Source organism: Gastrolobium bilobum, unplaced genomic scaffold (assembly GCF_033153095.1).
Source record: "Gastrolobium bilobum isolate Gb01-03AN ecotype WA unplaced genomic scaffold, APGP_CSIRO_Gbil_v1 utg4519, whole genome shotgun sequence".
In the NCBI taxonomy this organism is placed as follows: Eukaryota; Viridiplantae; Streptophyta; class Magnoliopsida; order Fabales; family Fabaceae; genus Gastrolobium; species Gastrolobium bilobum.
This window is the reverse complement of record NW_026898712.1, coordinates 34,925-51,127: the sequence shown is the minus strand read 5'-3', so window position 1 is coordinate 51,127 and position 16,203 is coordinate 34,925. Positions and strand designations below refer to the sequence as shown.

Genomic DNA, 16,203 nt, shown 5'->3' with positions numbered 1-16,203 from the left:
TCGTGTGAGTTAAATTTTGTTATTTTGATCATTATAATTGAGAATCAAAAAATTACTCTTTTACAAAATCATAACTTTCTATTTAATCATATTTTCTAAGCGCTTTCGGTGTTGGGTGAATTCTCAAAAATCAATTTTTTTGAACAAATCTGCTTAGCATTAAATGATTTTCCATTTAGTTATCTTGCTCGATAAACTGAATAATATGTTTATCGATCTTGCATTGATTATACGGAATGTTCTGCCTGCTTATTAAGTTGAGAACGTGGCTCTCCTAGTACATGATTATTGGAGTGCCATTCTATTCTTTTCGTCTAATTTATTCTTGGTGCAATAAAATTTATCCTTGATGAAAAATAAATAGGTCAAAATGTTGATTAGATTAGCAAAGGCCATCTAGAACACCACCCACCCACCCCTAAAAAAGAATGTTATGCAGACTTACCCACCTTCTAAAGAAACAGGTAGGAAATTAAGCCAGGGTTTTTCGATACTAGTCAAATATGGCACTAGAAGCATACCTTGGACTTTTATAAAGAAGCATATAGATTTTGAGATTGTAGATATTCAAGTTCCTCGATGAAAGTTTTTCTATTAATTAAGTTAATAATATGATAATGTCAATTACAAAACTAGCCATTAGAAAGAAAATACATTTTATACCAACGCAAATAATATTTTTAAAGCACTTATATTTTATACAAAACAAAGAAAGTAAAATAATAAGTAATTAATTAAGGCATATTACTTAAACTATTTGTGCGAAATTTTCAACATCAAATAGTCTAGAATGTAAGAATGTTACTTTTGCTACTGTGCATAATTATAATTCTCTCTCTACAATATTATTGGTCGCTCCCCTTTCCTCAAAATATATTATCTGACATTCAAGCAAATCCAACACAAAAAATCTTGCATGAAAGACACCGACTCGAACGGGACAACAAAAATCTTTCGAGTTGATCTTCAGCACATTCCAGATCAATATTAAAAAATGAATATGATTTCAACCATCGTAAATTGTGAAATAATAAAGCAGGCATCTTTATCATTTTTATTTTTTTGAAAAAACTATTCTTCTTTGCTTGATATTTTTGGAACTGAATTTTATGATAGCAATTTAGAGGGTGCATTTTCAGTAGAATGTAAATAGGCTGGATTAGGTTTGACTTTGTTTTAAAGAGATTATATTTGTGTGTAAAATATTTTAAGTTTGACCTAGTTTTAAGGATGTTTCAAATATTCAAAAGAATCAAATCATGTCTATAACCAAACTGCTCCACATTTAAAAAATTGGTTTTTTTAAAATACTGATTTCATACAAAATTATATTTTATTTTATAAATTGTATAAATAATTAATTATCCATAATTATTCATAAACAAATTACTCTACTTTTTACCTGGCATCTTTTCCGAAAAAATGCAAGACTTGGTAACGTGCAGGAAGAGACACGGGATTATACTACAAAGTCTTTTGTCAAATTTATAGTTTTATATTATTTTCAAAATAAAAAGAATGAAGAAATTAACGAAAAGATAAGGATAAATACATAATTGTCATGGCAGAGGTAACTTAATTAAAGAGGAAAAGAAAAATTAAAAAAAAAAAAAATGAAGAATTGCAATTTGTTGCTTGAATTGAAAAACCAGAATGTTGTGATGACTGAGAGGTAAAAAAAGAGAGGAAAGGAACAGCGAAAAAAGCTGCAGCAAAATCTGTTGCCAATTGGCAATTGTCTATTTGCTTGAGCGTTTTAGTTCCTAACAAATAAAAAGACTATTCATGATTCCTAAAAAATTTAAAATAGACCTATTTTAGTCCTTTTGAGGGACTCATGTGGGTCTTTTTTGAATTTGTGAGGACCACGTACGATTTCAATTAAATGGGTCCATTTTGAATTTTTTAGGGACCACAGCTAACCTTTTTATTTGCTAGAGACTAAAGTGGGCATCGTGAAATTTGCTGAGAACCGAAAATGATATTTATTCTTTTATCTAAATATAAGAATATTCCTATTCAATAAGAATCAGTAATTAATGAGCAGTATATTCACACTTACAATTGATAATTGGTGTATAGTTCATAACCAATTTTGATTTAAAAATGATTTTGAATTAAAACCAGTTTAAAATTGATTTTAAATCAAAACCGATTACGAACCATAAATCGATTTTGGAACTGTTTCAAACTAGTTTGAAAAATTAAAAACCAGTTTAAAAAAAAATCAGTTCGATTTGAAAACCAAACCGTTTAAAACTGGTTTGGTTCAGTTTTTATCAAAACTCATTATGAACCGCTCCATGCGCATCACTGCCTATCCTGTTAGACTTGTATAGGCTTAAATTATAAGTTTGGTCTGACCTATATTTAAAAAATAACATTGGCCTAGACCTGTTAACCTATTTAAGCCTATATATATGACATTCAATAATTAAAAAAACAATTAAAAGATATTATTTTATTTTTCAAAATTATTAAAATAATTATTTATTTATTTTATTTAAAATAAATAATATAATATAAGTCGATCTGTAATCTTATAGACCCGACATATAAAAGAAAGTAGATGAATTGCCTTCTAAATAAGGTTTTTTAATGCTTGAGTCTGTTCTATTTGATTTTATATAATAGACTGAGTCTGATCTGATGTAAATTGAATCGTAGACCCCTGTTAGGTCGATTGACCCATTTACACCCTAAAATTTTTCAGATACAAAATTATTTTCATGTGATATTAATATAATTTAAAAAAGTGTAATTTAATAAAATTTAAAGGTTGCAATTACACTTCAAAATAACTATTTTATAAGGAAAAAATATTTTTACTTTTTGCTGGGAAAAAATTCTTCTGTTACATTCATATAAAAATGAGTGAATTTTATTGTAAGGAAAATAGAAAGAAAAAATTAGTGAAACCCACTCACTCTTATATGAGCGTGGCAAATAAATTTTTTGAAACATTAAATTTATTTTATAATAATATCTAAACAAAATTAAAAAACTAAAGATTAATCAGACCCCCACGTGTTATCCAGTCTGCTAAACAACCTCCAACATCCTTCATCTTCCGAATTACCTATTTCTTTAACAATGTCATGTTAAAATCAAAATAAAATTACGGAAAAGATATACTTACATAAAAAAAGTTTACAATCTTTACCATCAATCTAATCATCGTTGATTTTCGTCAATTTAACGATTATAATTTATTAAATTGACAAAAATCAATGTTGATTAGATTGATGATAAAAGTTGTAAACTTTTTTTGTTGGTAACCAGAAAATTATACAATCTCTATAATACAAATCTATTGAATTCTGATTAACTAAATCCAAAGACTTATGGCTTATCGTTTCGTTTTATTAACCTGACCAGAAGCAGCTTCTTGACTCTGCTACTAACTAACCTTCAGTACATGGAATATATATCAAACCCTAAAACTTGTGCTTATAGTACCTTCTGTTGATGCTCATTTTCCCTTTATATTCCTTGAACTGTAGGCCATCTTCTAGCTCCTTCCAAAGTCCAAACACATCACTTTTAAATTTGTTATTTTTATACCTTTTTTTTTTTACACAAAAAGATTCCTTTTCCTTTCCCATTTCAATTTATATTCCGTAATGATATCTGACAAAGGAGACTTTTGTTTACACCATTTTCTTGCACGGGTTTCCCAAATTTTTTGACTCATTTCCATTTGGGGTTTAGCTATGAGTTATTGTTAGTGAATGTAATACATGATTTCTGTGATTCCTGGAAGAACTTGGTGATCAGATATGGACTCAAGAATCTCTCCAAACCTAAAGCGTTGGCACTGACAGTAACAGTGACATGCCATGTTGTTTGGTTTATCCTTTATACAGTGATGAAATTTTTGAGACTGAGCAGTGTGGAAATTCCTTTATCCTTTCGGATGATCAAGATGAAGCTACAATGGCAGAAGGGTCTTCAAAGAGTCATGTGAATGACTTAACAGTTATGTGCAGCAGATCTTCTCATCCATGAGCTTCAAATTATGTCTTGCAAACAAGGGAGAGCCTATACTGTGAAGATTTGCAAAGAGAGTTGGATGTTTCATTTGTGTGGCTCTTTCAGCAGGCTTTTTGGGAACACCCAAAGTGACATGGTCAATTGTTATGGAGGTTCTATCCTTGACAGATAATAGGAATAAACAATATTCACAAGATGAGTGTAGAAAGGAGGAGTTGACAGAAGAGGTGGAAATGTTGTGGAATTAGATGTTGGAGGAAGCTTCAAGATGGCTAAAGGAATTAGGAAATGAGGCTCTGGACCATGAGACAACGCTACGCTTTGTGGCCCCCAGTGTCTATTCAGCTTGAAGGGGATCCAATACGAGGATATGTCAAAACAAGACTTTATTACAGAATGCATTTACGTCAGCCACCTTACAATTCCCTTCTGCTGTCTAAGTCTAACTAGGCACAATTGCTTTACTTTCATGACCATGATGGGTGAGTTGTCAAAAATCAATTTTCTGATCAAATCTGCTTAGCTTTAGATGTTATTCCATTTAGTTTTATCTTGCTTGATTAGGCTAAAAAGAGAAAAAGAATACTAGAAAGGTATCAGCTTTAGAATTTTATTTGTATTTCCAAGCTCAATTGAGTCCCTCTTGAATAATCTGATAACTTAACACTAACATTGTCCTTAACACTTATGATCCATCAGAGATGGCACTTATGAATACTCTGTTTTGGTTAAAGAATAATATAAACCATTAAAAAAGCTTTCACCTAACACCTTAAAATTTTGGGTTGAAGTGGTTCTTTATATGGTATCAGAGTTTAAGTGACCATATAAGGTCACGTCGATCCTCATCACCCCCCACTTTCTAGTGGAATAGATAAATTAAAAATTGAGCCTGTGCAATATCCACGCTTCAAACCCAAATGGCTCATGCGTAAGGAGATGTGTTAGAGAATAATATAAACCATTAAAAAAGCCTTCACTCAATACTTTAAGATTTTAAGTTAAACTGATTCTTTACAACATGACCAACTTTTACATTCCACTTGCCTTTTTAAGTTGTATTGCTCGATCTTTTTGGGTTTTTCTTGGGTAGTTATTACCCCATAGTAATTCTTGGAACAATGATTTATGTTTATATGTCTAAGGAATCATGATTTGCCAGCTCTACTCGATTCCTCCAACATGTTAGCAGAGAAATAATATTGCTCCCGCTGCAGATGGGACTGCTAGACCGAATCTTAATAGATTATTGACCGTGCACAATCTCACCAAAACAAACCCAGTTTTTCTTATTATTATTAATTGTCAACTCAAATTTTTAAAAAAATCAATGCATGAATTTTAACAATTAATATTTTTTGTTTTAAAAATAGTTGTTGCTGGCATATTGTTCTGGACTGCCCCCCACCCCACAAAAAAAGGAGATACATGAACAAAGGCAGCACATCAACTGAATATTAAGTATCATAGATGAAGAGTTTCTTAACTTAGGATGTAACATTCCCTAATTCTACAATAAAACTATATATGACGAGGCAAAAAAAATAGGATGCAACCTTGTATTAACTTGAATATAATATAATATGTTGTGTATTGATCTAATTCAGAGAGTTACAATATATAGAGACTTTAATGGGCTTATAGGAAAGGCCCAGACCTAATACAATCAGAATATAATAAAAATAATTACAGACTAATCATATCTAATCAGACTAATCATATCTAACACTTCCCCTCAAGCTGGTGCGTATATATTGTGAGCACCAAGCTTGTTACAAATGGATTGAACCCGAGGACCTCTAAGAGCTTTAGTGAAGACATCCACGAGTTGATCAGAGGAGTTGACGAAAGCAGTCTTGATTTCTCCTGATTGAATCTTTTCTCGAATGAAGTGACAATCAATCTCTATATGTTTGGTCCTCTCATGAAAGACAGGATTAGAGGATATATGTAGCGCAGCTTGATTATCACAGATGAGTGTCATGGGTTGTTTCTGTTCACAAAGATTAAGTTCCTGAATCAACTGTTTTAACCAGATTAACTCACAGGTAGTATTTTCCATTGCACGATACTCAGCTTCTGCACTAGACCGAGCAACTACAAGTTGTTTCTTGCTCTTCCACGAAATTAAGTTTTCTCCAAAGAAGACACAATAGCCGGAAGTAGAGCGCCTGTCCGAGGGTGATCCTGCCCAATCAGCATCTGAATAACCACAAATTTCTGTATTTTCCTGATCTGAATATAACAAACCTTTTCCTGGTGCTCCTTTGATGTATCGGAGGATCCTCACAGCAGCATCCCAATGTGAATCACAAGGGGAATCAAGGAACTGACTAGCCGTACTAACAGCGAAAGAAATATCTGGCCTAGTCACAGTAAGATAATTGAGCTTCCCAATTAACCTCCGATAACGTCCAGGATCAGATAACGGCTCCCCCTGTCCGGGCAATAACTTGACATTAGGATCCATGGGTGTATCAACTGGTTTACTCCCCAACATACCAGTTTCTTCGAGGATATCCAAGGCATACTTCCTTTGACAAATAGAAATGCCCTGTCTAGATTGCGCCACCTCAATTCCCAAGAAGTAACGCAGCTTCCCAAGGTCCTTTGTTTGAAATGCACTGAATAAATGTTGTTTTATCTGACGAATTCCGTCTTGATCACTTCCGGAGAGAATGATGTCATCAACATAGACTAACAAATAGATGCACTTATCAGGAGATGTAATCCTATAAAATACAGAATGATCAACTTTACTGCGGATTAAGCCGAACGCCTGAACGGCAGAACTGAAGCGACTGAACCATGCTCGAGGAGACTGCTTGAGACCATATAAGAATTTTTGAAGACGGAACACTTGTCCAGACTCCCCCTGAGCAACAAAACCAGGTGGTTGCTCCATGTAAACTTCTTCTTGCAAATCACCATGAAGAAAGGCATTTTTGATGTCAAGTTGAAGGAGTGGCCAGTGACGAACAACAGCAAGGGCAAGAAATAGGCGGACGGATGCCATCTTGGCAGCAGGAGAAAAAGTATCCCCATAGTCAAGACCAAATATCTGAGTGTATCGTTTGGCCACCAAACGAGCTTTGAGGCGATCAACAGTGCCATCAGGACCAACTTTGACAGTGAATACCCATTGACGGCCGACTACTGACTTTCCGGGAGGAGTAGGAACAAGATCCCAGGTGCCATTGGAGTGAAGTGCTTGCATTTCATCAATCATCGCCTGACGCCAACCCGGATGAGATAGTGCTTCACCTGTGATTTTAGGAATAGAAACAGACGAAATACTAGAAACAAAAGTAAAATGTGGTGAAGAAAGTCTATCATAACTCAAGAAACTATAAAGTGGATGAGGGTTGCGAGTGGATCGAATACCTTTGCGAAGGGCAATGGGAGTAATCTCTGATGGAGGATCCGGAGGGGAAGAGTCGACTAGAGCAGGCGGTGATTCAGTAAGAGTCAAATCTGCTGGAGGCGCAGGCTGACGACGCTGATAGGTGAGAAAAGGACGGTCCTCAGGGATGGAGCCAAGGGGTAGCTCCTCCGGGATAGAGTCACCTGCAACTGGTAAAGACAAATCAAGACAAGGAACAGGAAGAACATGATCAACCTGTGTTATCTGAGACGAGATAGAATGAAAAAGTTGTTGATCAAGGAAAGTGATATCAGCTGAAACAATATAACGCTTGAGATCAGGAGAGTAGCAACGATACCCCTTTTGAAAACGAGTGTATCCAACGAAAACACACTTGAAAGCTTTGGATGTTAAGTTATCTTTACCTGGAGTAAGATCATGAACAAAGCATGTACATCCAAATACATGTGGAGGTAGAGGATAAGAAGATGCTCCTGGAAATAAAACACTATGTGGAACTTCATTATTAAGTACGGAAGAAGGCATGCGATTGATGAGAAAGCAAGAGGTGATTATAGCATCTGCCCAAAAACGGAGTGGAACATTCATGTGAATTAGTAGGGTACGTGCAGTTTCAACCAGATGTCTATTTTTACGTTCGGCCACTCCATTTTGTTGTGGAGTGTGTGGGCAAGTGGTCTGGTGTATCGTTCCACGTTTCTCCAAAAAATTAGAAAATTCAAAAGACACATATTCTCTTGCATTATCACTGCGCAAGATTTGAATAGAAGCACCAAATTGAGTAGTTATTTCAGCACAAATTTTTTGATAAATTGAAAATAATTCATAACGATTTTTCATTAAATAAACCCAAGTACAACGAGAGAAATCATCAATAAAGGTGACAAAATACTGAAAATCCAAAACAGACATTGTTCGACTCGGACCCCAAATGTCAGAATGAACAATAAAAAAAGGAGCATCAGCTCGTTTATTGAATCTATTAGCAAAGGAGGAGCGAGTGTGATTTCCTTGCTGACAAGACTGACAATTTAAAGACTTGAGACTAGACAAAAACGGAACCATATGCTGAAGCTTGGAGAGGCTTGGATGACCCAGACGACTGTGAATTAGCTCAGGAGACTCTGTGAGAGAACATGCTACTGGAGAAGGTGGTGCAATCAGATAATAAAGACCTTGTGACTGAATGCCCGCTCCAATCGTCTTCCCCTTACCCGGATCCTTCATAGAGAAGGATTGTCTAGAGAAGGTAACAATACATGAAAGAGACTGAATCAACTGGCTAACAGAGATTAAATTAAAAGGAATGCCGGGTATATAATAAACAGAGGTCAAAGCTAAAAAGGGAGTTGGGTTGGCTTCCCCAATTCCATGAGCAGGAGCCTTAGTACCATCAGCAAGAGTAACAGAGGGTAAATTATTAGAATATGAAAGGGAAGTGAAAAGATTCTTATTACCACAAAGGTGATGAGTAGCACCTGAGTCTATTATCCAGGGTCCAAGAGATGATTGAGAAAGGCAAGCAACATGATTACTAGTGTCTTGAGTAGGATGCTGAGAGGAAACCTTCTTGAGAAGTGCCTCATATTCGGCACTGGAAAGAGTTACTGATCCAGTAGGAGGTGGTGTAACATCAGTCTGAGCAAAGTTGGCAGTCGGTGGTTTCAAGTGAGGGTACTTCCTGTAGCAGCGTTCTTCAAAATGTCCAAGATTCTGACAATAATTGCAACGAGGCCTCTGTCCGCGGCCACCCTGTCCACGGCCACGTCCGCGACCGCGTCCACTGTTCCAAGAATCATTGGAGCGAGAAAAGAATGCAGTTGAATCGGTAGCTGGCACATGTGTGGGAGCTGTTGGTTTGTCCTTAAGATTCAGAAGGCGTTGGAAAGTGTGTGACACGCTAGGAGTCTCAGCACTGGTTAGAATATTCTCACGAACACTTTCTAACTCCTCTGAAAGACCGGAGAGAGTTATGACCATAAAGAAGCGCTCCACCTGCTTCTTGTACGCAGAGGCATATGCAGCATGAGCTAACATAGCCAAGAATTCTTGCATCAAAGAACGTATCTTACCAATATAAGTTTCCATTCGAGACTCTGGAGATTTGCGCAATTCCATTATCTGAGACACAATTGAATAAAGCTGCTGAATGTCATTGGTGTAGAGGTTTTTAGCTTCCTCCCATACGTCATAGTAGGTCTCAAAGGAGATGAAAATGTCTATAATCGTCCGATCAATGGACTGCCAAAGGATACTTAGCAGTTGAACATCAATCTTGTCCCATTCAGATGTCTGGTCTTTTGAAATATCGACAGACTTAGTTGTGAGATGTGGACCGTGCCCCTGACCAGTAAACCAGATCTTAACTGAGGTAGACCAGGTCTTGTAAGTAGCAGATCCGGTCAGTTTCATTGTTGTAATGGATGGGGTAGTACTTGAGATGACTCTAGTACTATTTTTGGATGTGCCCTCCATAAAAAAACTTAAATAAAGATGACCAGAAACAAATAAAAGGACCAAATAAACACAGATTACCAAATAAAAATAAAACAGACTCAAATAGGAAATTCCAGCACTATGAACAATGACGATGAACCGTGGGTTATCACTGATATCAAAAATTAAGAATGCACAGCACTTGAAACAATGACCGGAAAGCAAAGAATCACTGATATCTTCTGAACGGATGAGACACACAACGAATGAAGACCAGATCGAAGAAGAGGGGAGGAAGGCGAGTTGTTCTGTCTTGGAGTGGCCGGAAAAAGCCACTGGAACAGTGCTCACGCGCCGGTGAGAGGCGGCACGTGAGGACCACGCGCAGAGAAGCTCAGCCGCGCGTGAGGGCGCGTGACTTGGCCGCCGGTGATGGGCCTTCTGCAGAGTAGGTCGCCGGAGGAAGGGGGTTCTGATCGCGTGCTGATCGAGCTGAAAACTCGCCGGAAAAGTGCTCTGGCGGCCTGAACAGTGGCTGACGTGGCGGATGGTGGTTCCGGTGACCGTCGGAGGTGCTGACGCGTTCGGAAATTGCTCGAAAGGGACTTACTGTCCTTGTTGTCTTGCCGGAAGGATGCACGGCAAAGAAAGGATGACTCCTAAGCAGTGGGCTTAGGTTTTAAGGCGAAAACAAGGTTTCTAAGCGGAAGCGAGGGTCCCCAGAACGAAAGAGCTCTGATACCAACTTGAATATAAAATAATATGTTGTGTATTGATCTAATTCAGAGAGTTACAATATATAAAGACTCTAATGGGCTTATAGGAAAGGCCCAGACCTAATACAATCAGAATATAATCAGAATAATTACAGACTAATCATATCTAATCATATTTAATCATATCTAACATATTACATGTGAAAGAATACAATATATAATGTAGGAGATGTGGCTAGTTAACTCTTCCCCACCAAAATGCATGAATTTTGCATGCGATTCAATATTATACAGCTCTGTACCTAACAAGAATTGGGTAACTACACTAGCTAATTGAAGATAGTGGAATTTCTTTACTTTTTTTTTTCTTCCCTTTTTGGAGCCGATAGTGGAATTTCTAAAACTGCAAATAAAATAAAAATCCAGCAGTCACCAAAACCAGATGTTGCGACTATCAACAGCCTTCACTGAAGTAGATACCAAGGGCATCCGTCCATATACAGCAGTAAATCTGTTGACACACTCTGTTCTTCTTTCACTGTGACCTCCCAAGCTGCTGATTCCAGTGGATCCAATCTCAAATATTTTACCTGTAACCACGAAAGAATCAATGAAGTTGACACATGCATGTGTCTATGTAGGAGTGGCATATATCAACATGGTGGTTTAAGTCTCTAGAAACGAGAATCAAAATTGTTAATGTACAATATGTATTACTATAAATTGGAAGTATAAAACAAGCAAATAGAACTTCACTATCAGTTAAGTTAACCCCATAAACAGCGATTTATCATTGTATTGATTACTTGAGCATTCGGACTGGCTTGATAATTATAGAACAATTTCAAAAATTAACAGCACTGCTCCTGGGATTATAATCAGTAGAAATAAAATATCTGCATTTTTGTCAGTTTATTTTGAAATACAGAACATTCCCATATTATCAGGTTTTAGGTTGGGAAGGAGGAACACATAGAAAAGCGATATTCGTAATACTAAAATTATATTAATATTAGTGGAAAGGATGTGATACAAAATATAAAGCACCGACCCCAGTGTACAATATCTAGAGTCTAGACTCTCCATTTGATCCTAATTAAGAAAGGAAATAAATTATAAAATAGAATAAAATACAAAAATCACTCTTAAGAGATAACCTAAGATACTTTAAATTACACTAAGATACAATTGATATATTACGAGACATTTATAGATATTATAACGTCGTATATCATCTATTGGCTCCCCAACAACAATATCAATGTTACAAATGTCACATAGAAGGGGAAAGGGGGGGAGGGGGGGGACCTCAACGAAAATTATATGCTCTCTGTTTCTGATGTTAATTACCTTTAACCCATATTGGGGGTGCATCAGTAGCATTTGCAACAAGGAAAGACATTGCAATATCTTCACAGTTCCTGGTAAATCAATTGAATTATTAAGCAGATAACAAAAATAAGTTGGAATCACATAGTTTAGAATGTTGAAATCTGATAAACAGGAAGGCAGTGAGTGATTAGTTAGTCAAGAGAATAACCTATTCTTGGTTACATATTCTCTTATTGATGCTGGCATCTGCTTTGTGTAGAGACTGAAATACTTTTTGTGGAAGAATGCTGCCTTGGAAAGCACCATGCTATATGTACCTGTCCACCACACGGACCACCATCCCCCATATCTAAATTTGTCACCATTACCTTCCTGCAAGAACATTGAATAATTTGAAATATTAGCATTAAGAAGTTTGGGATATTCTTCATGCCAAGGATTAAGCTCAGAAAGTTCACGTCCAGATGTATAGGAGAACAAACAAACTAGATAAAAACATACCGATGAATCCACCCAATGGCCACGAGGTACAAATCCCACCATTGTATCTGGTGCACTTTGCCAAACATCAAATGCAAATTCCACTGAAGAGCAAGGAAATATGACATCATCATCAATGGAAAAGACTGCATCTGTGTCCAAATCCTTAATTTCTTTAAATCTATTATTCAAACTGTCTTCCTTGTTGATATCAAACTTCAATTTGACCTGTCGACCATCTGTAGACTTAGACTCTATTACGTGGTGTAGAAATTTAGAAAGAAAATCTGAGGGAGGATTGGGTTCACTCCACACAATGTGTACTGATTCAAGTCGAGGACATGATGAATAATGCATTAGGGACTGCTTTAGGAGATCATATCTCTTCCATGTGTTCATTACGATAGAATATCCTTTCCTGTGAACAAAATATAAAATGAAATGAATCCTTTGATTTTAGAAGCAAAATATACTCAAATGGTCCCTAAAGAAAATTAAATTTAGTATGAAAAAACTTACCTTTATCCCACTCTTTTTGTTTTTTTCCAATATGAAAAGGGGAGGGGGAAGGCCTGCTAAATGGTAGAATATATAATCTCTACCTAGAGTGATTTCTGAGGCAATTATGCCAGGAAGCAAGCACAGTGCAGAGTCAGTTTTTGAAAACCTACAAATGCTATCACTGAAGGATTTAATATAAACATTGGACACCAAAAAAATTCCTAACAGTTGGAAGGTACCGTCATCATCCTTAATTCAGAGTCCAATGTTCAGTCCTACTACACTACACTCAAAGGCATGAACTAGGTTAATAATATAAACCATCCAAACCCCAATATATGCATTTTTATTTATATGCTTTTAATGTGGAAGGTAAGATTACTTAGAAAGCCCATCAATGATTGATGAATCCCATCAGCCATAAAATTAAAATGTCATCTACCTATTTATGAATCTGAATTCTTTTCTTTTTTTTAATTTTTGGTAGAATATGAATCCCAATTCTAGTAGATGAGTAATGAACAAACGCAATAATAGTGAGATCAGAAACTTAAATTCCCAAATATCAATTTCCAAGCACCAAAAACTTGTTCAGGTATCTAAGCCCATGGAATGGTTCTGAAACAAGCTGTCTAACTCGAAACACTCCTTACTTACCCCACACTAGCAGAATCTTTTTCTCTCTACAATGAACTCATAACACATAAGTAGTAAATGATACATAGAAGAAATAACTTCATTTTGTTAGCAATTATAACTTTACTAACCTTTAAAGCCAGGTAATCATCTACTTCTATTCCACACAATATCTCCCTGTCTCTAAAACCGGTAATTCCGTCCCATAATTCCAAAATTAGACGCACGAACAGCAAAAACATATTAGAAACTCATCCAAATATCAACTTCTGGCTATCAATTATTGCATTATTTTCAAAAAAATAAAATAAAATAAAATAAAATAAAAATCTCGCCTCCAACTTATTCATCCCCCTCCCTAAAGAATTATTAAAAACAAAAAAAGGAAAGAAACAAGATGAAAAGAGGGGGAAAAATCAACAGAATGGAAAGTTTCTATATTTCTCATTGGTAAATCTAACCAAAAATAAAATCTCTTACCAAAACTGAACTAATCTTAATAACGCAGAGCAAGCTATACATATATATTTTCGATTAAGTTCGTGGAACATATATTAAGCAATGAATCCACGGATTAAAACGAAAATACCTCGAAAGAGGAAAGTGACGCGGAGGAGGAGCGTGGTTGGTGGATACGATGACGGTGGAAGCAGTAGTGGCGAGGACGATGAGCGTCAAGGCAATGCAGCAGAAGAGCAGAAGATGATTGATCCTCGCTGATTTAACGGTGGAGATCGCGAGTAACCGGAACCTCTGCTCTACGCGACGTTTCAAGCAGCAGCTCCCTCTCATCACCGAGAAACTCGAAAGGGACTCGGCGATCCCTCCGAGTCAGACCCGTCCGTTTCAGCAGCGAGTCGACGCGCAATCCATCGTGCGAGGGGTAATGCTACAGTGCGGCGGAGGTGTAGGGGGAATGGAGGAAATATCAAATCAAGTTTTGAATGAGCCTTTGTTTTTTTTTTTTTTGGCGGTGATTTTTGCGTTTCGTTGAGGTCTGAACTGAAAGCAACGTTCTGTTGAAGCGTCGTTCTTCACATGTTGTCGACAAGAGTTCGGTTCCGTTGCTTGGGGTAATTCAGATGCTGCTGGGCTACGTGTTCTCTTCGTCAACCGTTCAAAATTAGCAACTGTAGGATCTGAATCGCCCCCAACGGAGAAGGGATTCCAAGTTTGAAAATATCGCCCCCTAACGCGTGTCTGAAAATATCACACGGTAAATATTCATTCACCAACACTTCATATGAGCGTTTTCAAGTTTCTGTCAATGATTGATTTCTTCTACTTTAAGTGTAGTTTAAATTGAGAGTAAGATACTTTTAACAATTTAATATGAGCGTTCTATTTAACAATTCAATAAAGTGCAGTCTTCTTTGAAAAAAAGGTTGATTTTTATATTTATTTTTTGAAATTAATATTTTTTTAGAAGATATAAAATTATGTCATTTTAATAAAAAGATAATTTTATAATAAGAGAAATAGAAATTTATGATTAAAAAAATGAAAATTTTCTTTTAATTTAAATATTAAATAAACAATAACAAGTTTAATTAAAATAACTACATTCAAAAACATAAATATTTTTTCCATATTTTTTTTTTTAGGGAAAAGTTCATCAATGTCCATGTGTTTTGCTTCAGAATCACTTATGCTCTTGTAGTTTTTTTCTATCACATATATCCATGTGGTTTGCAAAAGGATATATTTTTATCACATATGTCCCTATGATTTTTTATTTTTTTTTACAAAGCACAAGAGCATATATGATAAAAGAAATCACAAGAACCTAAATGATTCTGAACTAGGGGGACGTGGGTTAACTTTTCTCTTTTTTTTTATTGATGAGGGGACCATGCATGACAAGAAAACTAAATTAGGACAAGATCAAGTTCAAAACGGAACTAGCCAAAGTTACATCAGACAACAAAAGTTGCCCACTTTCCTTCCGTATAAAATGGAATTAGTCAAAGTTTAATTTTAATTTAGTATAATTTTTTGTACATAGTAATTTAATTATATATTATTACATTATTAAAAAAATGAAAAAAAATATTTGTCTTTCCAAAAGATATAGAATTGTATCATTTTAAACTTAATATTTTTTATTAAATTTTAAATTTAAAAAAAATCACCCACTTTTTCACCCCGGATTTTTATTGTTTGTGTTTTTTTCTCACTTAAAATGACATAACTCTATATCATTTAAAAGAACAAACACTAAACATCAAAAAATTTACTTTTAACATAGTTTGTTTAAGATTTACTTATTTCTAAAATATAATAACGCATTAAAATTAAATAATAGCTTTTTTAATGTATTGCAGTATTTAATTAAAACATGTAATTGTAGATGAAATTAAAAATTACTTTAAGAGAAGTACTGTGGGAGTAATAGTTAACGACGTTTTATACGGAAGGAAAGTGGGCAACTGCTGCATTTAATTGATAATAGTGGCATAATTTACTGAATATTTGATTGTTCTGCCGATAGCGACACTCATCAAGAATGTGAAGATGTGGAAATAGGCAAAGAGTACAAAGATGTAACGGTTAGTTGTCTTTTTATGTTATGTGAGATACGACTGTAAGAAAACAATTTATTTATTTAAACATAAAGAAGGAATATCCTTTTCTTTTTAAGATTGAAAAGGGAATATACTTACAACTTATAAATTTTATAATTTTTTATCATTAAATTTAATAGTTAATTTTTGTCAATCTAAC

The 16,203-nt window shown here is 35.4% G+C and overlaps 1 protein-coding gene across 3 annotated transcripts; it reads right to left on the bottom strand.

The window, feature by feature from the left end:
* Positions 1-10,688: 10,688 nt before the first annotated feature.
* Positions 10,689-14,610, bottom strand: LOC133318632 (glycosylinositol phosphorylceramide mannosyl transferase 1-like). 3 transcript variants are annotated; one of them, XM_061520655.1, is made up of 6 exons: positions 14,069-14,610; positions 12,658-12,760; positions 12,364-12,570; positions 12,071-12,234; positions 11,881-11,951; positions 10,689-11,120 (listed from the first exon to the last, which is right to left on the bottom strand). In XM_061520655.1, the coding sequence occupies exons 1-6, from the start codon at positions 14,269-14,271 to the stop codon at positions 10,960-10,962; spliced, it is 909 nt and encodes a 302-aa protein (XP_061376639.1). In that variant the 5' UTR covers positions 14,272-14,610; the 3' UTR covers positions 10,689-10,959. The 3 variants fall into 3 exon arrangements, with proteins under 3 accessions (XP_061376639.1, XP_061376638.1, XP_061376640.1); XM_061520654.1 differs by having other exon boundaries at positions 12,364-12,760; XM_061520656.1 differs by lacking the exon at positions 14,069-14,610 and adding an exon at positions 13,611-13,730 and having other exon boundaries at positions 12,364-12,760.
* Between the last annotated feature and the right edge of the window lie 1,593 nt (positions 14,611-16,203).